The sequence below is a fragment of the Dermochelys coriacea genome, chromosome 3 (assembly GCF_009764565.3).
Source record: "Dermochelys coriacea isolate rDerCor1 chromosome 3, rDerCor1.pri.v4, whole genome shotgun sequence".
Taxonomy (NCBI): Eukaryota; Metazoa; Chordata; order Testudines; family Dermochelyidae; genus Dermochelys; species Dermochelys coriacea.
The window spans coordinates 42,746,485-42,773,116 of NC_050070.1; the positions used below are offsets into that span (position 1 = coordinate 42,746,485).

Consider the following 26,632-nt stretch of genomic DNA (forward strand, 5'->3'; position numbering starts at 1 on the left):
TTCAAGGCAACTGCACCTGTATTATCCCTAAGTGATCCAGCAGGAGGAACCCACCCTCATGCTTCCAGCTGCCCAGTTCTTGCCTCTCTTGGATGAAGAGACATGTATTAACCCCTTCCACCTGAGGTTTTTCCAGGCTGAAGAGTTTCCAGCCTATCCTATGATATTCCCAGCAAAAGTCAGGCTTCCTAAGGAGGCTGTTTTCCCTTCTCTTCAGAGATGGCACAGTGTAATTTTCACAGTTAAGCTACCACACAACTATTTCTAAGCTAGTAAATTTTACTCTTAAGGTACAAGAAATAGAGAGGACTTATTAAAAACAGTAAAAGAACACACACATGTGAGATCACCCAGACTCCAACATGGGTTCTGGCTGATGATTAGCCGTTTTTCCTGTGGTCACAAGTTCATCACAACTTCAGCTAAAACCAAGCAGCCTCACGAGTAAGAGAGCCATTCATTTTTCCAGTTTGGCTCTTTGAATAGGCCATCAGCAAGACAATGGGTCCACACTCCAGAGTGAAGCTTCAAAGAAGCTGATAACCAGAGGAATTATATTAGCATACCCAATCCTTCTAGAGATTTCCTGGGAAATTCACTTAATTTCAAAAGTTCACGATTTCAAAAAGCCCTTTAAAGTTCCTAACATTTTGCTGAGATTGCATTCATTCTTTCTTCCTCCTAAAGAAGTTCTATACAATCCTAAAATGGTACACAATCATTTTCAATACAACGGACTCCCAAAATACTTAAAATTAATTCAGCAAGTTTTAACTTAATTCTTAAGGCTTGTCCAGGATATTGTCACAACTGCAACAATGTCCATATCAAGAAAGCTGCTGAAACCAAACCCTTGCTGACTGAGAAAGTTGTTGGATTAGGCTTTGAATATCCTCCTTTCTGATCTTGTCCTGACTTTTGAGATGAGGCATCTGAGGAAGACAAGAAGAACTGAAAATGTCAGTCTGGTGTTTTTCAGCTTTCCTCAGCACCCATGTTTCACTTCCATCCAATAGAGTTGCCATAACCATGATTTTTTTAGATCCTCTGCTTCCTAAAAAGTTTGATATCATGATGTCCCCACAGAGGCTGGTGAAGGGCTTGAAACATGACAGCAGCTGCTGCTTATACAAGTGTCTGAATCTTTATAGCATCCTCCAGTACTGTCTAAGATTCTGTCCAAATATTTCACAACTGCTATCTGCTCGATGTCTAGATAGGTTAATACTAAAATGGTTGTAATCTGGAGCTGGAGGCTGCTTGATAATAATGGCCAAGGATTAAGTTTCATCCAAATTACTAACCAGACCAATGTGTGATGCTTCATGCCTGACAAAATCAGCCATGAGCTGTAGCGCATCACCAAACTGATCCAACAAGACGAAGTCACTGGTGTATTCAAGAATTCAAAGCAGAATGGTGTTCAGCTCAATGATACCGAACAGGTGCCTCTTCGAGTTTATCCATTGACCAATCCAGACTGATACTGAACAACGATGATGACAAAACCAGCCTTGCCAAACTCTCATGGAGACAGGAAACCATCACTGCTATGTAAAACTCCCTGAATGGCAACAACATTCACTCGTCCTCCATATGAAGCTCAAGGTCCTTGAAGCCACCTTTTATTAACTTCATCTCTACTTATTTATGCAAATACCACCTATATCCCTCTTCTCCTTATGTTCCATCCAAGCTTCACTCCACAATATTCCCTTTGTCTTTATGATTTTAGGACCTCATCCCACAAACAGTAATGGACATAGGGATTACTCCCAGTAGTAAAAACTATTAGTCTTAATGACAAGGAGTTTTTTAGATAAATTAGGAAAAAATGAATCCTGATAATGCTATTGATCCATTACTAGATTACTGTGTGCAACCAAGCTATCAAGATAGCTTATTTCACAATTTCATCTCAAAGCCACATCAAGAACACTAGTTAAAGTCATAAATAGTTAAGCCTCTCAGACACTACATCTAACACAATCTTTTTAAGGAAAAATGGCAACTGGTGGTGCGGGACTATATTTTGGATCAATGGCACAAATTGGCAGATGGACAATTCAGATATGTGTCCCCTAGTCTGTCTGGATCAACTGTCACACACACCTCAGATCAACCAAATGAACCTAAATATCTTTCCTCTTTACAACAGGATGTGCTCTGTTCATGGGAAGATTAACTCGTATCTTTACCACTGATGCATCTTCATCTCCTTGGCCTGCCCTACTCTCATGGAATTAAAGAATAAACAATCCACCATCTGATTATGGACTCCCCTTTCGTGGGATTGATATGATTGACCTCTCCAGATGCTGCTGCCGTGATACAGTGTTTACAACACTTATCCAAACCAAATTCATTGTTTGTGCCATCAGAAGCCATATGCTAGAAAACTAGACAGAAACAGTAGAATCATCAATAATGATGCAGAAAAGGCAGAAGTGTTAAAAAAAATTCTGTGCTTTCTTTAAGAAAAAAAATAATTATTATAACATTCTTTCCAGACATTTTTGCTTGCATATTTATACCTGCCTCTGGAAATTTCCACTACATGCATCCGACATCGTGGGGTATTCACCCATGAAAGCTTATGCTCCAATACGTCTGTTAGTCTATAAGGTTGCCATTTTTAAATCCATGGATCCAAATAACTTGCATCAAAGAGTTTTAAAAGATCTAAATGAGGAGCTTGCTAGACTATTAATTTTGATTATCAATAAGACACAGAACACTGGGGAAGGTGCAGAAGGTTGGAATAAAGCTAATGTTGTGCCAATATTTTAAAAGGGTAAATGGGATGACCTGGGTAACTATAGGCCTGTCAGTTTGACATCAATCCCAAGTAAAATAATGCAGCAGCTGATATAAGATTTGATTAGCACAGAATTAAAGGGCATGGGAAAATAAATTCCATCAAACTAATTTGATTTTTTTTTTACATGACATTATGTTTGATTGAAAAAGGTAATAGTGTTGATGTAATATACTTAGACTTCTGTAAGGTGTTTGACTTGGTACCATATGACATTTTGATTAAAAAAATAGAAAAAAATAAAATTAACATGACACACATTAAATGGATTAAAAAATAGCTGAGTGATAGGCCTCAAAAATATAACTGTGGATTGGGAAATCATCATCGAACATGTGTGTTTCTAGTGGGAGTCCCGCAGGTATCAGTTCTTAGTCTTACAATATTAACATTTTTATGAATGACCTGAAAGAAACCATAAAACCAATAAAAATAATGTTTGCAAATGACACAAAAATTGGAGAAGTGGTAAATAATGAAGAAGACAGTTCATTAATACAGAGCAATCTGAATCACTTGATAAACTGGGCAAAACCAAACAATATGCATTTTAATATAGCTAAATATTAATGTATATATTCAGGAACAAAGAATGTAAGCCATCCTAATAGGACGGGTGACTCTATCCTGGAAAGCATTGACAATGAAAAAGATTTGTGGGGGTCATGTTGGATAATTATCTGAACATAAACTCCCAGTGTGACGCTGTAGCAAAAAGGACTAATGTGACCCTTGGATGCATAAACAGGGGATCTTGAGTAGTAGTAGTAGTAAGGTCAGGTTTCAGAGTAGCAGCCATGTTAGTCTGTATTCACAAAAAGAAAAGGAGTACTTGTGGAACCTTAGAGACTAACAAATTTATTAGAGCATAAGCTTTCGTGAGCTACAGCTCACTTCATCGGATGCATTCAGTGGAAAATACAGTGGGGAGATTTATATACACACCCAGAGAACATGAAACAATGGGTGTTATCATACACACTGTAAGGAGAGTGATCACTTAAATGAGCTATTACCAGCAGGAAGGGGGGGGAGGAGGAAAACCTTTTGTGGTGATAATCAAGGTGGGCCATTTCCAGCAGTTAACAAGAACATCTGAGGAACAGTGGGGGTGAGGTGGGGGAGAGAAATAACATAGGGAAATAGTTTTACTTTGTGTAATGACCCATCCACTCCCAGTCTCTATTCAAGCCTAAGTTAATTGTATCCAGTTTGCAAATTAATTCCAATTCAGCAGTCTCTCGTTGGAGTCTGTTTTTGAAGTTTTTTTGTTGAAGGATAGCCACCCTCAGGTTTGTAATTGAGTGACCGGAGAGATTGAAGTGTTCTCCAACTGGTTTTTGAATGTTATAATTCTTGATGTCTGATTTGTGTCTATTTATTCTTTTACGTAAAGACTGTCCAGTTTGACCAATGTACATGGCAGAGGGGCATTGCTGGCACATGATGGCATATATCACATTGGTAGATGCGCAGGTGAATGAGCCTCTGATAGTGTGGCTGATGTGATTAGGCCCTATGATAGTGTCCCCTGAATAGATATGTGGACAGAGTTGGCAACGGGCTTTGTTGCAAGGATAGGTTCCTGGGTTAGTGGTTCTGTTGTGTGGTGTGTGGTTGCTGGTGAGTATTTGCTTCAGGTTGGGGGGCTGTTTGTAAGCAAGGACTGGCCTGTCTCCCAAGATCTGTGAGAGTGATGGGTTGTCCTTCAGGATAGGTTGTAGATTCTTGGTGATGTGTTGGAGAGGTTTTAGTTGGGGGTTGAAGGTGATGGCTAGTGGCGTTCTGTTATTTTCTTTGTTGGGCCTGTCCTTTAGTAGGTGACTTCTGGGTACTCTTCTGGCTCTGTCAATCTGTTTCTTCACTTCAGCAGGTGGGTATTGTAGTTGTAAGAATGCATGATAGAGATCTTGTAGGTGTTTGTCTCTGTCTGAGGGGTTGGAGCAGATGCTGTTATATCGTACAGCTTGGCTGTAGACAATAGATCATGTGGTGTATCTGGATGAAAGCTAGAGGCATGTAGGTAGGAATAGCGGTCAGTAGGTTTCCGATATAGGGTGGTGTTTATGTGACCATCGCTTATTAGCACCGTAGTGTCCAGGAAGTGGATCTCTTGTGTGGACTGGCCCAGGCTGAGGTTGATGGTGGGATGGAAATTGTTAAAATCATGGTGGAATTCCTCAAGGGCTTCTTTTCCATGGGTACAGATGATGAAGATGTCATCAATGTAGTGCAAGTAGAGTAGGGGCATTAGGGGATGAGAGCTGAGGAAGCGTTGTTCTAAGTCAGCCATAAAAGGTAGGCATACTGTGGGGCCATGCGGGTACCCATCGGAGTACCGCTGACTTGAAGCTATACATTGTCCCCAAATGTGAAATAGTTATGGGTGAGGACAAAGTCACAAAGTTCAGCCACCAGGTTAGCCATGACATTATCGGGGATACAGTTCCTGATGGCTTGTAGTCCATCTTTGTGTGGAATGTTGGTGTAGAGGGCTTCTACATCCATAGGGGCCAGAATGGTGTTTTTAGGAAGATCACCGATGGATTGTAGTTTCCTCAGGAAGTCAGTGGTGTCTCAAAGATAGCTTGGAGTGCAGGTAGCGTAGGGCCTGAGGAGGGAGTCTACAGAGCCAGACAATCCTGCTGTCAGGGTGCCAGTGCCTGAGATGATGGGGCGTCCAGGATTTCCACGTTTATGACTCTTGGGTGCAGATAGAATACCCCAGGTCGGGGTTCCAGGGGTGTGTCTGTGCGGATTTGTTCTTGTGCTCAGTTTACCTTTAAATTTGGCACTGGTACAACCACTGCTGAAACACTGTGTCCAGTTTTGCTGTCCACACCTCAAGAAGGATGTTGATAAATTGGAGAGTTCAGAAAAGAGCCACAAGAATGATTAAAGCAGTGGTTCCCAAACTTGTTCCGCCACTTGTGCAGGGAATGGCCCTGCTGGGCCGGACCGGTTTGTTTACCTGCCGCATCCGCAGGTTTGGCCGATCGTGGCTCCCAGTGGCCATGGTTCGCTGCTCCAGGAAAATGGGTGCTGCTGGAAGCGGGGGCCAGTATGTCCCTTGGTACATATGAGGTACATATGGAACAACATAAGGTAGATTTCTTAAAATCTACAACTGTTGCAATATTTATTGTTGAAGTCTGTTAGTGTCTTCTCATTTTTCTTTATTTTAGACGGGTTTTGTTTTGTTTAAAGCTACTGCCATCCACAGCAACACCTTCTGTGCAAAGCAGCTAATTCAACTACTAAATAACTGATACAGTCATTCACATTCTCCTCTTTTGCGTATAAATCTTCTCCCAGTGAATGATCACTTTGAAAACTGGCTCATGAAGACCCACAGTTTGGGTGAATCAATCCAGTCAGTAATATCTCTCTCTTCTCGTAGGGAAAAGTTCTATGTACTAATCCTCATTTTCACATTATGTATTTAGGATCAAATAATATTTACTCATTAGATATTGTAGTTAAAATAAATTATTATAGCCACACTGTCAACTTGTTCAAGTATCTTAAATACATTATGCAAGTAAACCGAAGCACTGAGTGATGAAGATTGTTTTAATAAAGGCATCAGGGAAATTTGTAAAAGTCTGTCTTTGGTAAGTGGGACATAAATACATGAAACTAGTAGGGAATTTGCTCTGAAGCTGCCAACACCATGTTAATCCCTTACAAGTCAAATTAAATGAAAGGAAACTAGCATCCAAAAGGACAAAGCAACCTGCTTCTTGAGATATGCTCCAGGAAGGACAGAGGGGGGAGTCTGCTAACTTGTTCACAATGGTTTGAGGCTTAAAGAATTCAAAAAGAAAAAGAAAAAGAAAAAGAAAGAAACAGCATGTTATTCCTGATTTAAACTGAAAATAGAACTACTTTGTTCTCATCAGACCATATAGGTAGCATACTGAGTTTGAGTTTGAGTTGAATAGACAGTGATTAAAAATATATATATACACTGCATGTAAAAAAGTAAGAAGGACTTTTCTGGGCATGGTACTTTATTAGATTGTAAATATATATATATATATATATATATATATATATATATATATATATATATATATATATATATATATATATTAGAATTAAATTATTGTTTAATAGCTCAGAAAAACTCCTCACATTCAAATGGTCATATTTGACTTAAGTTCCCTATTTTTCAATGTATATTACATGACCACTTTTCAAATGTGATCTATGGATTTAAGGATTTATGAGTGTTTCTATTAAAAGCCTCCTCCACACTTCCTGGCCCACCCACTCCCAGGTATTTAGGAACAGTGACTGCCTTTCTTAATGGCTTAGCTAAGGTCTGTTCTTCAGTCTAAGGATGAGGAGCAGGGGGTCTGGCCCTGTAGTGGGCCATACTGCTCACCTGGTACTTGCTGTTCTTGTGTGGGCAGGGGAATGCTGCATTCTTGGGCATAAAGTCTGCTTTGGTTTCCATCTATGTCTCTTTCTCCCCTGCTAAAATTTCATGAGTGCTCCTGCTGAACCAATCAGCAGTGCTCTACTGCTTGTACGTAGGTGGGAAAGGGACAAAGGAGAGAGAGAAGATGCTGAAAAGGAATTGGGAGAAAAGGAGCAAACCTCAACGTTGCCCCAAACTGATTTTTTAAAAAGTGACAGAGAACTCAGGGTAGCTGTTATTAAGGATGGAATTTCTGTTGTTTTTAAACTGGGAGATTATCTGAGGAAAGGGTTTCTGCTGTATTCAGCTCTGAACTACCTACATTTGTGTTCAGGTGTCTCCAGGCTGCATAAATGACCCCTTACTGACATAGGCACTGGGACATGTCAGAATACCCTTGAGGCCCACAGCCAGCAGAGAATGGAGGAAGCAGGGCCTGATTAAGGTTATGAGGGGCCTAAGGCTAATGGGAGGGAATGTCCTAAGTATGAATTACATATTGCAAAAAAAAATTATAAAGTCATCATGTATCTACACACATGTATTTATGTAAAATTAACAAGTTTATTCTAGTCTCACTACACTCAGCTGTTCAAACCATTTGTTTCCCTAGCTTTAGCTGTGGCAAAGTTATGAATGATGTCATCGTAATTCAAAAACCTGACAATTTCATTCTCAGTGCTCAAGTGAGACAAAGCACTGAGATGCTCTTGAGTCATGGTGGATTGGAGGACATTTTTGACCCTTGTTAGAAGAGAGAAGGACTGTTCTCCACTACAGCTAGTGATCATTAGTGACAAATATAGCTATAATGCAGTTTCAACATTTGGGAAACATTCTATCACATTGGATTCAGTGATAACTTGGTACATCCAAATGGATTTGCTTTCGCCATATTTTTTCTATATATCTGAGAATGATGAGAATTCAACAAATTGAAGAAATTCTTTAGTACAGTAAAATCTACTGTGATATCGTCTGGGTACTTCTGACACAGACATTTGATACCTTCACTGACTTCGGGACTTGAAATGTTAGGCAAAAAAATTATCAGTACACTAAAGGTTTTGCCAGTATTTTCGTAAACCTTGATCTGATGTTCTAATGACCTCTTCAGTTTGTCAATGATTGTGATGAAGGTATTAACTCTGAAGGCCTCCTTGTCACTGAACAAGTGGGCACTTGCATTGTTGCATGTCTTCTGTCTTTTGTGGTGTTTGGCGGACTTATACTCATGGTTAGCAGTCCTTGCAGCGCCCAGCATTTCATTCTCATCAAAACTATTCCGCATTTGTTGAAGAACAGTTCAAGACTCCTCATTAGGTTTACAGCAGTGGAAAGGTCAATCTGAGCACTTTTCAAGCTTAGACTGCACATGCTGAATGGCTGAAGAATATCATTCCAGACCTCACACAAAATATCAGTTTCCAAAGTGCGCATTTCATTACTCAGGATCTTCACATCTTTTCTTGTTGCTGATTTTTGAGATTCATCATCTTTGATGCTATCTCATACTTCAAGGATGTTGGGGTTTCCCAGAACAACTGCATTCACAGCTTCAGCATTGGCACTCCACCGTGTCCTTGAGAGTGATTTGGGCACTGGGCATCCCTTTGGTAGTGCATCTCTAAGAATTATCCAATGACTGTTTGATGCAGAGAGAAAAAAAAAAGTACAATTCTTGGACAAATAAAAAAAAACAAATAAAATGCTTCAACACAACAATCCATGGCAGACTGGCCAACAAGGTTGAGTGAGTGTGCAGCACATGGTATGTTATCAACCAAAACATTGTGCTCTTTTATCTTTGCCTGAATTTCTGATTATTTGCCACTCGTATTACTTGCATTGTCATAGCTTTGGTTACAACAAAGGCTAATGTCAATCCCATTTTTGGTGAGGAAATCAAATAGATACAAGGCAACTTTCTCTCCTGTGTGGCTGGTAACATTTATGAAGGTCATGAAACTCTCAACTGGTCCACTGGGTAGCACATAATGCAAGATGACAGTCAGCTGATCTACATGTGACACATCCAGTGTTGAGTCAATGGACACTGAAAAATATCCCACATCTTTGATCTCATCTGAAATGGCTGATAGCCTCATCTTTGCCAGCAGTGCAATTAATTTATCACAGATAGTCTTTGATAGATATGATGTATGGCCTTTTCCATGATTTGTGTGTTCATTGATGTGCTGAGCTAAGAAAGGATCAAACTTAGCGATTAGCTCTAGAACGCCAAGGTAATTGCCATTGTGTTTTGATCCAAAAGTCTCATCTGAGCCACAGAATTGCAGATCACGCTCAGCAAGAAAAACTGTGGTTTCAACTATGCATATGAGGACGTTCTTCCAATACGCATGAGTTTCCAAAAACTGGTTTTCCATTTGGGTATCAATTTGCCACTAACTTTCTTTTGGGCATGGTAGCTGCTAACTGGCAATGTAAGCTGCTCACTCATTGCATGATTGGCAATGTATGCAGTAATCTTCCAATCATTGAAGCCTTTGCAGAACATTCCCTACTTTTACTTTTTGATATCAGAAAACAGGCAGCAAAAAAAACCACACACTTTCTTCTTAGAAGGTGAATAAATGAGCCATTCTCACTTGTCAATCTGTTTGTTAGGCTTCATATATTCAAACATTGAGTTGGTCAGATAATGATTCTGTTTGGTGTACTCTTGCTTTGTCAGTGAAAAGTCAGCATCTAGATTCTGGCATTTGTGCTGGCCCTTTTCAGTCCAATATGCAAGGAGATCTTGAGAAGTCATGTTCTACTCTCCTGGATCTTTGGAGAAGGATATTTTTATATTACTATCCCTGGAAAAGTCTTCAGAGGAGTGGGATCAGACTGCAGTTGGAGAAGTCACAGGAGACTGCTCCCTTTCATCAGGCACAGGTACAGCAGGTTCACTTGGGCTGGTATTCGCCTGGACTTCCTCACCACCAGACTTAGTAGGAGAAAAAATGTTAGAAGAGAAGGAGTACCTTTCAGCACTACATCTTGTTGTTGCCCTCTTTCTTTGGCCTCCTTCAATTTCTGCCATCCTCCTTTTTTAGATATGGTTTCTATTGTCCAGTGTAGGCCTACTGTATTCAAAGTTCAATATTGCTTGGGCCCACAATCACTTACTTAGTCCACAAAGGCAAAATCACAATAACTATAAATTGAATTCACAATCTTGATGGATTAATTTGTACAAAGCAATATCTAACGAGACAAAAAATTTCTGATGGCCCTGCTGCCATTGCTCGGCTGTTACTTCAATATGGAATGGAGGGCCTAAAGCTAAGCCTTATTAGCCTATGGGTTAATCCGGCTCTGGGAGGAAGCATTAAGTTGGTGGTTTAAGGTCATGTTCTTAAACTTCTCCTGTTCCTGTACTGAGCAAAGCATGGCTGGAACATGATAATTTTGTTATTTTGTTTGGGAGACAAGTAAACATGCTTTAAACAAGTAACTTGTTTCTTCTTTCATTTTGGCACCTTGAAATGGATAAAAGAAACCATGGCAGAATGAGTTTTTGAAGACTATCAAACAGTTTCTGAATATAAGTATAAAAGCTATAAAACAAACAAAATGGTAAGTATACTCACAGGAAGACTCAAACTGAAATGTTGACTTACCAATAACAACAAAATCCAAATTGAAATTACACTCAATACATTTCATCTAAAAATTGCAACAATAAGGCTTATACAATAGTTTACATAGTTTCAAAATGCTGGAAAATATTTTAAGTAGATCCAAGGAGACAAAGTTAAAGAGGAGTAACAAGCTTTCAATTTAAAGTGTGCACTGACATGAGAATCTCTAACTCATTACAGAATGAATGTACACCTGACCTATATGTTTCTCTCTATTTCCTTTTTCCTGTTTGAGTGGGGAGACTGATCTCCTGGAGACTGGAATGGGCTTCCAATGACACTTTATGACTGGAAGGATGTGTGCAGCAGTAAGCCCGGGCACACATGGATGCACATGGAACATCCCTCATACTGACAGGGGTTAAAAAAGGTTGCCAGTGAGAGCAGAGTTATTTCTTGCTCCCAAGCCAATAACTGCTCTGTACGACCACCCCTGCCCAGGACTGAGGAAACAGCTTTTCCACTGTGTTCACAGCAGCAAACTTGTGCTTTTGATTTTGCTTGATTGGTTTCAAAATCTAGACGTCACTCATACCAGTTCTCAACTTTTGTCCTCAGGGTGAACCTGGTCACATTTTTGGCCTGAGAGGATTACAAGATAGATGGAATTTTCTGTTTTAAATATAAAGATCAGAGATGCATTAGACCTTTGCTCTCTTTCTCTCCATTACCAGTCAATAAAATATCTAGACCAGGGGTGGGCAAACTTTTTGGACCGAGGGCCACATCTGGGTGGGGAAATTGTAGGCAGGGCTGGGGCAGGGGGTTGGGGTGAGGGAGGGAGTGCGGGGTGTGGGAGGGGGTGCGGTGTGCAGGAATGGGCTCAGGGCAAGGGATTGGGGCAGAGGAAGGGGGTGGAGTGTATGAGGGGGCTCAGGGAAGGGGCTTGGGATGCAGGAGGGCTGCAGAGTACAGGAGGGGGCTCAGAGCAGGGGTGCAGGAAGGGTGTGGCAAGGGGCTCAGGGCAGGGAGTTGGGGTACAGGGTGCAGCAGGGGGCTCAGGGCAGGGGGTTGGGATGCAGGAGGGGTGCAAGGTGCAGGCAGGAGGCTTAGGGCAGGGAGTTGTGGGGTGGCATGCAGGAGGGGTGCAGACTGCACGAGGGAGCTCAGGGATGGGGGCAGGAGGAATGTGGGGTGCGACAGGGGGCTCAGGGCAGGGGTTGGAGTGCGAGGTGCAGGCAGGGGGCATAGGATAGAGAGTTGGGGGGTGGGGAGCATGAGGGGTTCAGGCTCCGGCCCAGCACTGCTTACCTAAAATGACTCCGGAGTGGCAGCGGCATACACCAGGGCCAGGGAAGGCTCCCTGCATGCCTGCTCTGGCCCCACACCGAGCTGCTCTGGGAAGCGGATGGAAATACTTCCCTGCACGGCCCCTGGGGGAGCGGGGTGTACGGGGCTCCACACGTTGCTCTTGCCACGCCTCCAAGAACCTCCCCCACAGCTCCCATTGGCCGCGGTTCCCGATTCCCAGCCAATGTGAGCTGCGGGGGACAGCGCCTGGAGGCAAGGGCAACGCACTGAGCCCTCTGCCCCCGCCCACGGGCCCCAGGGACGTGGTGCTGGCCACTTCTGAGGGCGGCGAGGGGCCTGTGGCACTACAGGGGGCAATCCCGCATTCCGGATCCAAAGACCTGAGGGGCTGGATCCGGCCCATGGGCCGTAGTTTGCCCACCCCTGATCTAGACTGATATGCATGACATTTCCCGGCTTCTTAAGAAAACTTTTTAAAAATGCTAAAATGTGAATAATGATACATTTTGCATAGTTTAATGTTTAGAAACAAGTCAAAACAGGGATCGTTCATACAACTGGCTCTTTAGCCTCTCTTACTCTGAACTTTGTGGCTAGGATAAAACGAGAGCACTATCCAAACCAACCCTTGTTTTACTTTTGCAAACTACATCCTAACACTTCATTTTGCAAAACTGAAATCTCTTTAGTTTCTTTTACTTTGTCCTTTTCTCGTTGAGATATAGAACCATTTTGATGTTCCAATATACTCAGACTTTGATCGTGACTTGATCAAATCACCATTTGTTTTCATGAAATCAAACTCTGACCCAAAAAGATTTTGAAAACCACCTACAATTTTGTCCATGTTTATAAAATTCCAAAATTATAAGATGTGGTTATTAAAGACTGCTATAAAATCAATGTCATTTGAGTTACCTTGCTAAACTTTCTCACATAATTTGCTTCATAAATCTACCTAAACATTTGGCAAGTTAAATCTGACAACAGCTGTCTCTAGCCTTATAGATCTTGACAGAACCTCTCTTCCATATAGCAGCACAGCATTGGGCCAGGCGGAGGTATGTTTCAAATCCTTAAAGATTTTGTTAAGTTTTTAAAGGTTTCTTCCTTAAGGCACAGTTTCACAGAAGTTAAATGGGAGCTTTGTCTGACTGAGGACTGAATTATGGATGAATTAGAATTTCCAGATTTGGTCCAAATTGCTCAAAGATGAGGGCCTTTCAAATCATATGATGTGAGGGAAGTAAAAATAACAATATAAAACTCAAATCCTAAGGGTTGATAATATCAAGGAATTCTCCAGTCCTGTTTAGGCTGACCGGGGTGTCACTTTTGTTGGAATTCCTATGAAATTGCAACTCACCATTACAACGTGACAAAATAGATTCATTATAATTAAGTATTATATAGTGAATACCAAACAAATTATTAAAGAAGATCTACTTATTAGTGTTATCAATTTATGTTAGCACCTCACCATTAATTATTCATGTTGTATTTATTGTAACCCCAGTGAGCACGATACATTAGTGATAGTAATATGAATATGACATGAACAGTGCCTCCATAAAGATTCCACTGTAATTCAGCATTAATGTATCATTAAAAATAAACTGCTACATACAATTTAATAATGGAGTCACACTAATTAAACATGAAATAATGTAACATGAGTCAGTATATCTTTTCAACAGCAACTTTGTGCTGTCCCATAGCCTGTTTTAGGAATATTCTATGTAGGCCATAAAACAGTACCAAAAATGAGGTCACTTCATTGGCCATGTAAACAGTAGTGCAAAAGATTTAGACACAAGCAAAATTAGTCAATTGGGATATATAAATGAAATGGAAGTGTAATGTGCTTGCTATGATAGTGCATTTCAGTGATAGTCTAACTGTGGTTTCAATCACTTAGTTGCAGCCAAGGCATAGAGAAAGAATGCTGGGAAGAAAAAGGGCAAAAGAGGGTGCGTGTCTACCCTTTCTGGCATTTTTGCTCATATAACAGTAGTATAAGCAAATGTAAGGGTGACAAAAGTACTAGTCACAGTAGTGGTATACTACTCACATTTATAGTGGTATAAAATAAATAGTAATATGAGAATAGATTAAGATGTGGCATTAATATTAACACTTGTAAATAAATATAATTAACAATAAACTGGTTGGAGAAAAATTGCCAACATTTTCACAACACAGTGTTCCTTTCTTGTTCAAAAAAATCAAAATTCAGATAATAATAATAGCATCAGAGTCTAAAGTAAAGCAGACCCCAACACTAGTTTAATCTGGCAACCAGACAATATCTAGCTCATTTCAGATAGGACACTGGTTTCTCAGAAGCACTCTATAGTGTTTCAAAATTCTCTTAAAGAAATTATCAACATGCCTCACAACTCAGTTGATATACCTGTGACTTCATGGTAGTGTTCATTATGTTGATTAGATGCCCAATCTTTTGCATTTTTATTTATAGATACACACACACACAAACAAACAACTGTTTTGCCCTTATCATTGGCTCACTAAATGACATTCTTGTACACATACATAATAATTGAAGCATGTCCCTTCATTGTGTGGGTGTATTATGAAAATCAATCCTCATGCATGCACCATTATTAGGCATGCTTGTTTTTCACTAACAACACAGGGGAATATTTTTCACACACTGTACCATCACAAAGATATGAATTTCCATGTGAAGGTCCATATTAGTCATATTTTGCATGTCACGAAATGAAGTAGCCCGAATTACCTTTAAAGCAGAAGTTTCACTACAATGGAGGTAGTATTAATGTCACCAGGTTTAAAATGAAGCCCTAACTGATCTTGCATAACATAAAACATAACTAGCTGACCTTGTACAACATAAAATATAAAACAATCTGAATGCTGAATGCAGGTTCACTAGGATCAGGTGGTGTTTAATTCCTGTCCTCCATTAGTGTGTAGCGAACTCAACAGGATTCAAAATCCGCGGGAACTGATTCTTTTGTGCACAGCCAATCCTGTTTGTCTGAAACATTTGGGCGCAATCAAAAATATTCATATAAGTGGTTGTTGTTCTTATTGAGTGAGCTATTGAGCAAGTTTTCAGAGGGTGAAATTGAAAAACAGATAACAGGGATATTCAAACAAGCATTTGTGTGATGTTCTGTCACTTTAAATGTTAGCACTCTTCCCTCCCCAGTACAAAGCCGCAATTTTGTGTTAGTTTCAGTTATGCAGCTAGAACAATAAAGAGAGCACAGCACACAGCTATGTTTCTATCAGCTTTATCTGTGACTGTGTCTATCTCCTTCTCCGTTGGATTCAAATATAACTGTTTCGATAAATGGGGGTTTTCTGCATATAGTTTGTAAAGTGTTTTGTGATCAGTTAGGAATGGGTATATTGTACATCGATTTAATGAAAGATATATTATTATTTTTCTATGAACTGAATCAAAGTGTAACCTATTTATAAATCTATCCACTCATTTCTATTAGCTCTTCTGTGTGAAAAAACTCACATCCCACTAGTTAGTTCCCCCCCCCCATTAACTAAACTATTTTCTTTAAATGACCCCATCCTCCTCCAGTGTGACCAAACCAAGAAGAACTGCCATCCATAGATATAGGAGAATTCTATATAAGTGACGTGCTCCTGATTTCATCTGAGCCCTTATGAACGCCACTGGTTTCTAGAATGGAGCGGAGAATGGTGACTGACAGATGGGGAGTTAACTAGACTCTTGGATTCTTCAGTCACAAAAATAATGGCAAAAGACATGGCAAGTTAATTTAAACTTGAGTCTGCATCAATTTGGGCTGTTTTCTCTTTCATCTTGTGGAACCCTCCACTGGAAAGAAGTTTAGGAGGCAGGAGCTGTACTTTTTACATAACAACAGGATCCTGTAGGTCTGGGTGGCAGAGCAAAGGAAAGTGGCACTTAAATGGATACCTGGTGCTTCAGGTAGCACCTGCAAAATCCATCTAGATCTCAAGTGAGCTATGGGGTATGAGGGAGAAGGACTGATTTTTTTCATTGTGAGGGAATCCTGCCCTCCCAACAGAAGAAATAGTAGGAAACACCAAGTTACCAGTTGTGGAGTTTCCTCTTCTCTACAGGAATTACATCTGTATAGGGGAAAATAGGACATCAAATAGATACATGAACTTGAGAAATAATATTTTAAATGTTGGCACCTTCACTAATATTTTAATTCAGAATCACTTTTCCAGTGCCTGGGCATTAGCAAAGAAAATACATATTGTCTAATATTATTCTGTCCTCTTCATGCTTCTGGAATACTAGGTATTGCCAACGATTTTCACACGTCTTAACCTCATGGCCATACATCATAACAACCAGATTTCATTATAATAAAGACCTTTAAAACCCATGAAAAACTGCTATTAAGTAAGGGAGGTCATTACAGACCAACATGATGAGTTCTCTACCCTGAAGCTTGTAAGAGACAAGACCAAGAAACTGATACCTGTTTTTCATAGAATCATAGAATCACAGAATATCAGGGTTGGAAGGGACCCCAGAAGGTCATCTAGTCCAACCCCCTGCTCAAAGCAGGACCAAGTCCCAGTTAAATCATCCTAGCCAGGGCTTTGTCAAGCCTGACCTTAAAAACCTCCAAGGAAGGAGATTCTACCACCTCCCTAGGCAACGCATTCCAGTGTTTCACCACCCTCTTAGTGAAAAAGTTTTTCCTAATATCCAATCTAAACCTCCCCCATTGCAACTTTTGTCACAATAAGGAGAAGATCCAATCATACGTTCACATAGCTAACTCAAAGTTTGGATACTTAATTATTATAACAACTGTAGGTGTCTTTGTAACTTTTTTAAAAATTGCAATGCAAAACATGAACATTATATAAATCACTCTGTGAAATTAGCCAAGATTTCAAATGCAAATCCCTCATTAAAAATATAGTGAAGAAAAGACCTCCTAAAAGGTTAAGGTAGAAAATGTCTGAAGGATTACATGAAAAGCCTGTAAAATGTCTTTTCCCTTCTAAGTTGTTTTAGCTATGTTGATCCCATGATACTAAGCCAGGTTAATTCTACTCTTCCACATCAATAGTTCTAAATCTTGCCCCAGGCTGAATAAATCTTGGATTTTTTTGACTGAATTTAATAGAATATTGGAATGAGATAGAAAGGAAATGACAATAGTTCTTTCAGAAAAAACTAAGAATACTATACTGATGGTTCAGTAGGTCAGAAGATACAATTGTTCAGACTGAGAACAAAAAATTATCAATTCCCCTGTTACTTAATTTACTGCTGTCATGCACCTTGATTCCTAAATTCAAGAAAAAAACAAGATAATGTCTGCATAACAAGTATTAAGAAATATGGAAGCTGTTTAACACTGAATTTAGACAATGCACAAACTATCATCCTGAGAACCTTCTGAATGGCTTAATTTTTTTGTTTTCAGTTCTGCAAGATGTTGGCTGCATAATTTTTTAAAATAAGTGTTCCATAAACAACATTGGTCAACAAATTTATATTCAAATGGAGAACGAACAGCTGAGTAATACATTCATCATATATTCAAACAAATAAAGGGATTCTATCATGAAAAACTAGTTTATGAAGCCTGGTTCATAGGTCGGACATTTTAAGTAAAACCGTTATCCAGCCACTTTTTATTAAAGTACAGTTTTTATTAAAATAGTCCATGAGTATATATTTTATAAGTGCACACAACAGTTCATACAGTATATGCCAAGAGTAGAAACAAAGCAATATTAATTTCAGTGTGAACCCTAAACTTAAAATTCATCCAACGGTAAATGACTGAAAGCCTACACATAACAAAAAGAAGGCTTTCACAAAGCAACAGACGCAGAGGAAAATTTTAATAAAATATACTTACGAGTAAACTTAGGAATATAAACACAACTGAACAAGAGAAAGTTTATGTAAATTAAGCAACAAATAAATTTCATGAATCTCTATATCCTTAAACTGTGTGCAAAATTCTGCGTAGGTTGTACTTTGAATACATCTATCTCAACACTTTAAATTAATTCCTCATGATGTTATATATGACAGTGAACAATATTTTCCATATTTTTGAAATGTTGGGTCAACAGTTATTATCAATTTTCAGTCACTGAATATTGCAATTATACGTATATATTCCTTTGCTAATTCAATTGTTATAGGAAATCGTTCTTTGGCATTTTAGCCAAAGCATGTCTATCCCTTACCCTCACCCCCGCTTAGTGGGAAAGATGGAGTTAGTATATAGGCCTATTTGTTAGCCTGGAATAGAATTGTGGGTTTGACTTTTTGATGCTATTATAGCCTTATTAATATGTGTGAACAAAGAATAAAGAAACCCTGTGTTACATCTGCCCACAAGCAGATGGGGTGATAAGAAATGGAGTTAAAAGTGTGACAGGGTATGGTGGGAGTGTAATATATGAGCATATATTGGAAGACTGCCTGGCTTTTCTCTGAAGCCAAGGTCAAGTAACCAGTTAAGAGGGGTAATGAGGGATGGAGGGTCAGGCATAAGAAGCACTAAAAGCCAAAGAAAAGCCTGGCATTATCCAAGCACAACTTCACTCCTTACCCCTCCCATGGGATACAAAAGAGGTGGGACAAAGACCCCAGACTCACAACCCTCCAAAACAGAACATGACCATAAATTGTAAGGGGTGGGATTAGGGGCATGCATTCCAGGTATATTTGGCCTGCTAAGAAGGAGGAGGTGGAAATGGGGACACAGGCAAGTCTCTGTGGTATCAGAGCTGGGAACAGAACACTGTTTAACACACCCTGCTGGTGTGTAGAGCTATGGATATACTTGCTTGAAACTAATCCGAACAAACATCACATTGCCTGCACTTTGCACTTCTTGTCTGCTTTCTGTGTGTGTCACAAGAACCAGGGGAGGGGGTAAAGGAAAGCCCTCTACTAGATGATTTGACAAAACTGGTAGGGAGGAAGACATTCCTTGAAGTTCTGGTTGCCTGCTGAGCTGAGGGGGGGAATTTCCGTTCCCCATATTGGTAACCCACCCATACCTTTCTTCACACCAGCATGCCTTGTCACAGTTTGAAACCAATGGGTCTCCAAGCAGGGGAAGGGTCCACCCCATGCAAATCCATTTGCAGATCCTTGAGAGAAATGGCTTTAACGGAACTTTTTGCATCAGTAAGTACCACTAAGGTGCATAAGGATGTACAGGATTGGGGTTTTTACTTGCGTTATAGCTTGAAAACATTGGATGGAATTAATTTATAAGGTATTTTGTATTTACCTTATGTAGCTGTCATGTAAGTAGTTGCAGTTTTATAAATATTCTATTTTAATTTGATATGACTTCACGGAAGTTAATACTATTCAAATAGAAATCTTCATTCTGTAGATAACATAAAAACCCGGCATCTGTGTAACAGGCACCCTTCATTCAGGATAAATGTAAGAAACAGTAAGAGTCTCAAACCAAAACAAAGGGACATGTAAATATAACCAGGAAATGGAACTATGTAGGAGGAGGCTTTTTCACTGGATATTGTTTGGTGGAGGGGGTCTGTGTCTGACAGAGGCATGAGAAATACTAGAAAAACAGACAGAGAAGGCAGCAAGGATGCACCAGACATCACTTAAGCACTGGGAGCATGGAACCAAGAGAAGCCGAGAAGGAGAAGTTGGCTGAAAGGCACTTGGATCTATGAGTAGGGTCCTATCAAATTCATGGCCATAAAAAACACGTCACAGACCGTGAAATCTGGTCTCCCCCCATGAAATCTGGTCTTTTGTGTGCTTTTACCCTAAACTATACAGATTTCAAAAGGGACCAGTGTTTCTCAAATTGAGGGTCCTGACCCAAAAGGGAGTTGCAGAGGAGTCACAAGGTATTTTAGAGGGGTCACGATATTGCCACCCTTACATCGGCGCTGACTCCAGAGCTAGGCAGCCGGAGAATGGCAGCTGTGGCCGGGCACCCAGCTCTGAAGCTAGCGCCCCACCAGCAGCTGTGCAGAAGTAAGGGTCACAATACCATACCACGTCATCGTTACTTCTGTGCTGCTTCTGGCAATGGCTCTCCCTTCAGAGCTGGGCTTCTGGCCAGCAGCTTCTGCTCTCCAGCTGCTCAGCTCTGAAGGCAGTGCTGCTGCCAGCAGCAGTACAGAAGTAAGGGTACAAATACCGCAACCCTGCTTACAATAGCCTTGCGACCCCCCCCAAACAACTCCTTTTGGGGTCAGGACACCTTTACAACTACACCATGAAATTTCAGATTTAAATAGCTGGAATCATGAAATTTATAATTTTTAAAATCATATGACCGTGAAACTGACCAAAATGGACCATAAATTTGGTTGGGCCCTAGCTGTGAACAAAGAAACTGCCTCCTGTTGTTTGAGTCCAGACATATCCTAACATGTTGATAAATGTAGTGGAAAACGTTACTCATTAATAGTTTTAGAATTGCCAAGCTAATAAAGTCATCTTTCTAATAAGAATAGAGATATAAGGAGCTAATTTTTCAGCTCACATAACCAATCTGAAAGGTACTATAGAATAATTCCCTGCCCTTTAAAATGAATAGGAATCAAATGCATAACAACACTGGGTGCAGTGTGATATTCTCCTAGGTTCATCTGCACTCTTGAAAATGGTGTATAGTGCACCACCAGCAGCAGTGAGACAATATCAGCACAGTCACTGATTTAATCATGCTGCCTGGGAGTAGGTAAGGTCTTGGGAATCATGCTGAAGGTCAAGATAGTTTCTCCTAATAGGTTCCCCAAAATTCAAGGGCTTGAAGCTAAGATTTCCCACATATCCTCAAGCTCCACACGACACTCAGGTCCCTTCCACCCAGGCCATGCCACTAATTTTGCACCATTGAGAGGTTAACACAGTAAGCCTTCTGCTTGTCATTCATGATAAAATTTAGTTTTAAGTTTTTCCCCTTTGGTGTGATTTTCCAGAGGGGATCTTATGTCTTTATGCTGATATGGTATTAGGCTCTTTAAAAAAAGAAAAAAACAAAACTCTACAGTTGAATTTCCCCTTCATAAAATAAAATCATTAAAAATATGAACCTTCTCAAACCAATTCACTCAGAGGTGAGCAGATGTATTTGACATTTCAGGATCATTATGTCAATAGCAACTGATCAGATTCACTTCAGTTGCTAGCAGTTCACAATGTATATGCAGGCAAGTTGGCAATCACCATATCATTAAACCAACCCACAAATCAAATACAGTACCTCTTCAATTCAAATATAAAGCAAATCTGAACATGTAAAAATTCCAGTTTTAATATCCCTCACAAAGAACTATTTATGCACTTGCCTTTGTGCTTATAGTCACAGCTGCTTTAAAAGCAGCACTTTTTAAAAAAATTCAAACACAACAAGAAAAAAAGTGAAAATAACTTTAAAAGTCAATTTGGGGACTCTATAAGAGGCTTTTTAACTCAAAGATCTAGTGATTATATCTTTACCCTGAAAGATAATTGATCAAATTCTGCCTTCACTGACACCTGAGTGATCCCTTTACAAAGGCAGAACCTGGCCCAGTACAACTATGGTTCCAATTATATTCCATTGCCAATTCTCACAATGAATTCTTTGTTCAGGAATCACACATTCCTTGTTCAAATTTGAGTTTTGAAACCTGTTTTGCGTTTTATCTCACTATACCTTTGGGACTTATAGTATTAAAATTTTAATTGATAAATATAATTGTTCCAAACCCCAATGTTAATTTAAAACATCCTTAAGTGCTTGTTTTCTATTTTTCTCCTTTAATTACAATCGTCATGAAGCACTAAAAATTGCAGCTCTGACTGACCTATGAGTACATAAAGCTTGGAGATCTGTCCATTTACTTCTAGAGCTTTTTTCTCTGCCCACTATTCTGACATCTGCCATGTGCTATCAACGATTTGATGAATGAAATGAAAGCATGTGACCACCTACCCACACACCTTGGCAGAGGTGCACTCCATATACGACGACCACCACCCAGGCAGGCAAGTTTATTAGCACCTTCCAAGCGATATCCAGGAAAGCAAGAAAAGGTTAAGGAGTCTCCAACACCAAAGTAGAAACCGATTCTTCTACTGAAGGCAGGAACACCAGGATCATCACATGGTTCCAGATTATATTCTGATGACAAAAAAACAGAATATATAAATAAACAGGAAAATCCCATACCTTAAAAATAATTGAGAACAAATGAAAATTACAGTTTTGGTATAAAATACTTGGAAAGCATATTTTCTACAGATGTTCATAATCCAAGTCTATTTAACAGTGGCTTCACTCAAAATATTGCTTGATTCTTCCAGCCTGCTCCTTTTCTTTTCTTTATGGTCTGATGTACAGCAATGTGGGTGGGATATGTAGATACCTAGTTACACTGATTTTCTTAACTTCAGAGACTTTAATCAGCTTCAAACCACGAAAGGTTCCTTACAATTTGTTTGTATATCTTGTAGATAACTCATTATCGTGCAAATCAGTTGAACTACCAAATATTAGGAATGAACTTCATAGTTTGCAAACAAATAATAAAATGGGAAAAGCTTACTAAAATCTAATGAAAGATCAAATTGATGTAGAGATGCATCACCACATTTTCAAAAGATGTGCCTGAGTTTCATGCACAAAGAGTGGAACTGCACTCCTAATCAGGTGAACAACTGCCCTTGCATGCTCTTGAAAATCATGAATGCTATCATTTAATCAGAAACAATTGTACACCTAAATAAAAAAAAAATGCCCGGGGTCTGATTCTCCTCTCACCTACACTGTAAATCAGGAATAATTTCACTCAAAACAGTGGAGCTACAATACTGTAAAATTGGTGTAGGGGAAAGTAAAATCAGGCTACTGGATAGGCCTCTGTAAGTATATAATTGCTCTTTCAGCATAACTAGCTATTAACTGCACAGGCCCACACAGAACCATTTACTGCACTAGAACTTTCATTGTTGTCAAAGGGAATTGTGATCACAGATCAAGGAGAGTATATAGTTCTTAGTTATTTAATTTGCACTTGTAAAAAATTAGGATTTATTTTAAAAGAGCTATACTTTGTTCTTTCAGTCCTACAAATCCAATTACTGAGGGGATAGATTGGGTTTTGAAATAAACTCTGAACACATTTTCTTTAGTAAAAAGAAAAGGAGTACTTGTGGCACCTTAGAGACTAACAAATTTATTAGAGCATAAGCTTTCGTGAGCTACAGCTCACTTCATCGGATGCATTTGGTGGAAAAAAATGCATCCGATGAAGTGAGCTGTAGCTCACGAAAGCTTATGCTCTAATAAATTTGTTAGTCTCTAAGGTGCCACAAGTACTCCTTTTCTTTTTGCGAATACAGACTAACACGGCTGCTACTCTGAAACCTGTGATTTTCTTTAGTGTTTTTTTAACTTCCTTTTAATTACATTTCTACAAAGTTGAAAAGACAATCACAAATATAAAACCCTGTCAACTGAGATAATATACATACAACAAAACAGATTAAAGAAAAAAAGTATAACATGAAAAACGTAAATCATACCTAACAAATTGTAATATGATGACTATACCTTCTCAGTCTCTAACCAGTTAATAACAAATAGATCTTATTTAGATAAGAATAGATAGCATTCTGAGTCCTAGATAGAGTTGTGCATTATAACTTATAAATTATAACTTGCATAAAAGTTTAAGTAAATATAAAATGGATATCAAATCAATCTACATAAATCCGAAAACTTTGATGTTTTAATTGCATGCAGTTGCACTGAGTAAAAAAATTAGCAATAAGGCATCCACACCTGTGTAAATACCCCACAGTGAGCCCAGGTAGCCCCACCCTGCCAAACCAGCAAAGCATGTTCCAGCTGAAGAGGAAGCTTAAACAGGAGCAACCCAGCTCAGACCTAGTCTGAGGGCTCCCAAACAAGGGTTCCAAAGAAGCATCTCTGTGAGCAATAGGACTGCCTATTGATTCCGATTGGGGCTGAAGGTTTAGTTGTCTTTTCTTTTTCTTTTATCTTGTATTGGACTTGGAGCCATAGGGAGAGACAGATGTTTGGAAGTGACCTGCAGGGGTAACTCTGAGGACACTCCAAGGTGTTGGACATTGATTGGCTCTAAAAGCACCCTGGGTCGAAGTCTGGAGGAGTCCGGGGAGTGGCCTCCCTTACAAACTTCCCCTGCTGCAGTAAGGGCACAAGCCTCATTCCCACCCCACTCTCCCTCTGGTAGGAAGAGGGCAAGGATGCTGAAAACCCAAAGTGTAGCTAAGCCCATACACTGGTGCGGAATTGGATTGAAAGACCTTCATGCTGGGAGTTGAGGTTGGATACTACATGTGTTACCCACTAGATCACCTGGTCCTCTGAGGCTTTCTGTTACAACCTGACATTAGGAATACAGACAAAGTTATTTTTTCTTCCTTTACATTTCTTCCCTGATAAAATGTTTTTAAAGTGCACATTTGGGAAATAAATGATCCTTATTTATTTTTCTTAATATTTGCACAGTGTTAAAAAGTGATTTAAAGAATAAATGTTGTTACTACAGTACAACACAATTAACATTTCTGCCTAAGTAGAAAGAGAGGTAGGTTTCCACGTATGTACCTTTTGTTTTGGTGGCAGATACCACAGTATGAGTAATAGAATAATTGAAATTCGAAACAGAAAACATCTATTAGACCACTTAGTTCATCTATTAGGGTTATTCTTAGAGTGTATTACTGTGCATATTTATAGGTTTCAGAGTAGCAGCCGCATTAGTCTGTATTAGCAAAAAGAAAAGGAGGACTTGTGGCACCTTAGAGACTAACAAATTTATTTGTGCATAAGCTTTCATGAGCTGCATCCGATGAAGTGAGCTGTAGCTCACAAAAGCTTATGCTCAAATAAATTTTAGTCTCTAAGGTGCCACAAGTCCTCCTTTTCTTTTTGTGCATATTTATGTCACTATATAAATAAGATATTTAACATGCAAAAAAAAAGACGATATCTCAGATATACTGCTACAGACAAAGAATCCACAGTATAGTTTGTATTAGAGGGCTGCAATTGATAAGGTGCCCTTAAGCCATATTTTGGGCTTCTGTGATCCTTGGTCAGAAGTACACCAGACCTGTCACCCAATGTAAGTTCAGGAACTAAAAAGTGTCCTATAATTCGCCTACACTAGGAAAAACATTCTGTGGCCAGCTATGCTAGCTTCAGGATCCATTTTTGCTGGTGGTGCAGAGGAGAGTGGCAACAGCCCAGCATCTGGCTGGAAAACTTACAGTTTAAGGGCTTAATCTTGTGAAGTGCTGAGTTCTCTAGCCTCAATTCAACAAAGCACTTAAGAACATGCTTTAACCATTTGTTTAGTCCCCTCAACTTCAGTGTTGTGTGTACTTATGCACATTGCATGGAGAGGGCTAGAGTCGCTCACCACTTTGCTAACAAAAAATGGGTAATAGGAACAATGGAGAACAATTGAACACATAAATTACTACATGGCTCAGACAATCTTCTATCTAGTCTGCTGTGCTATTCCTGTGACTGGGTGACTGGTCAGCATTTAATGTTTGGGAGACTTCTGGATCAGCTCCTTTAGGTCAGAGGTGATGTAACACCCCCCATGCTCAACCACCCAACCACCCCAAGTTAATATTTTACTTAAATTGTGAAGAATGGTGGTTAATATTCCATGTATATTTTTATCCTAGCCAATGTAACTGCCAGTCAAATGCTTACTATTTATATAAATGACTTAATCCTATTCTGAAATCTACTTATTTTTTCTCAATAATGCCTCATAGCAATGAGTTCTACAAGTGAATTACTGTTATGTAATTTAAGAATTTTTAGTTTTAAATTTCCTTTCTTTTAATTAATTGGGTGTTCCCTTATTCTTGTATTCCAGAAAAAGGTAAATAGGGGTACTAAACTGACTTTCTCTATACCTTCCATTATTCTGTGTATTTTATTTGTCTCCTCTGTGATCAGAATAAGAGTGAAAGAAATAAACCACTCAAATCAGTCAGTTTGTGATGCATGTGTCATAGATGTTCCATGAACTCTATTTTGTGTCATTAATTTAATGTGTTTGAAACACAGTTCTTTGAGATGACAGTTCTTGTTTTGCCATGCTCAATTTTAAATGACTCAAGGAAGAAAACTTCTGTATTCTTTTATTTTTTGGTGTTGTTTTTGAATTGTGTCCCCACCTAGCTCCTAATTGAGGACTGATAGATTTACAGGGAAAAAGAAGAGATTTTAGGTCAAAGGCTATGTCTACACTATGGACCTTACAGTGGCACAGCTGTACCACTGCAGCTGTGCCACTATAAGACCTCCCATGTAGATGCTCTGTACCGGCAGCAGAGAACTCTCCTGCCAGCATAATTAAACCACCCATAACGAGCGGCGGTAGCTATGTCGGCAGGCGAGCATCTCCCAACGACATAATGCTGCGCACACTGACACTTTT

The 26,632-nt window shown here is 39.5% G+C and overlaps 1 protein-coding gene across 1 annotated transcript in view; it reads right to left on the reverse strand.

The window, feature by feature from the left end:
* CSMD1 (CUB and Sushi multiple domains 1) overlaps window positions 1-26,632 on the reverse strand; it is a 2,060,919-nt gene that overhangs the window by 459,832 nt on the left and 1,574,455 nt on the right. Inside the window, 1 exon segment of the mRNA XM_038396611.2 lies at window positions 22,114-22,302. Coding sequence (XP_038252539.2) covers window positions 22,114-22,302 — 189 coding nt within the window.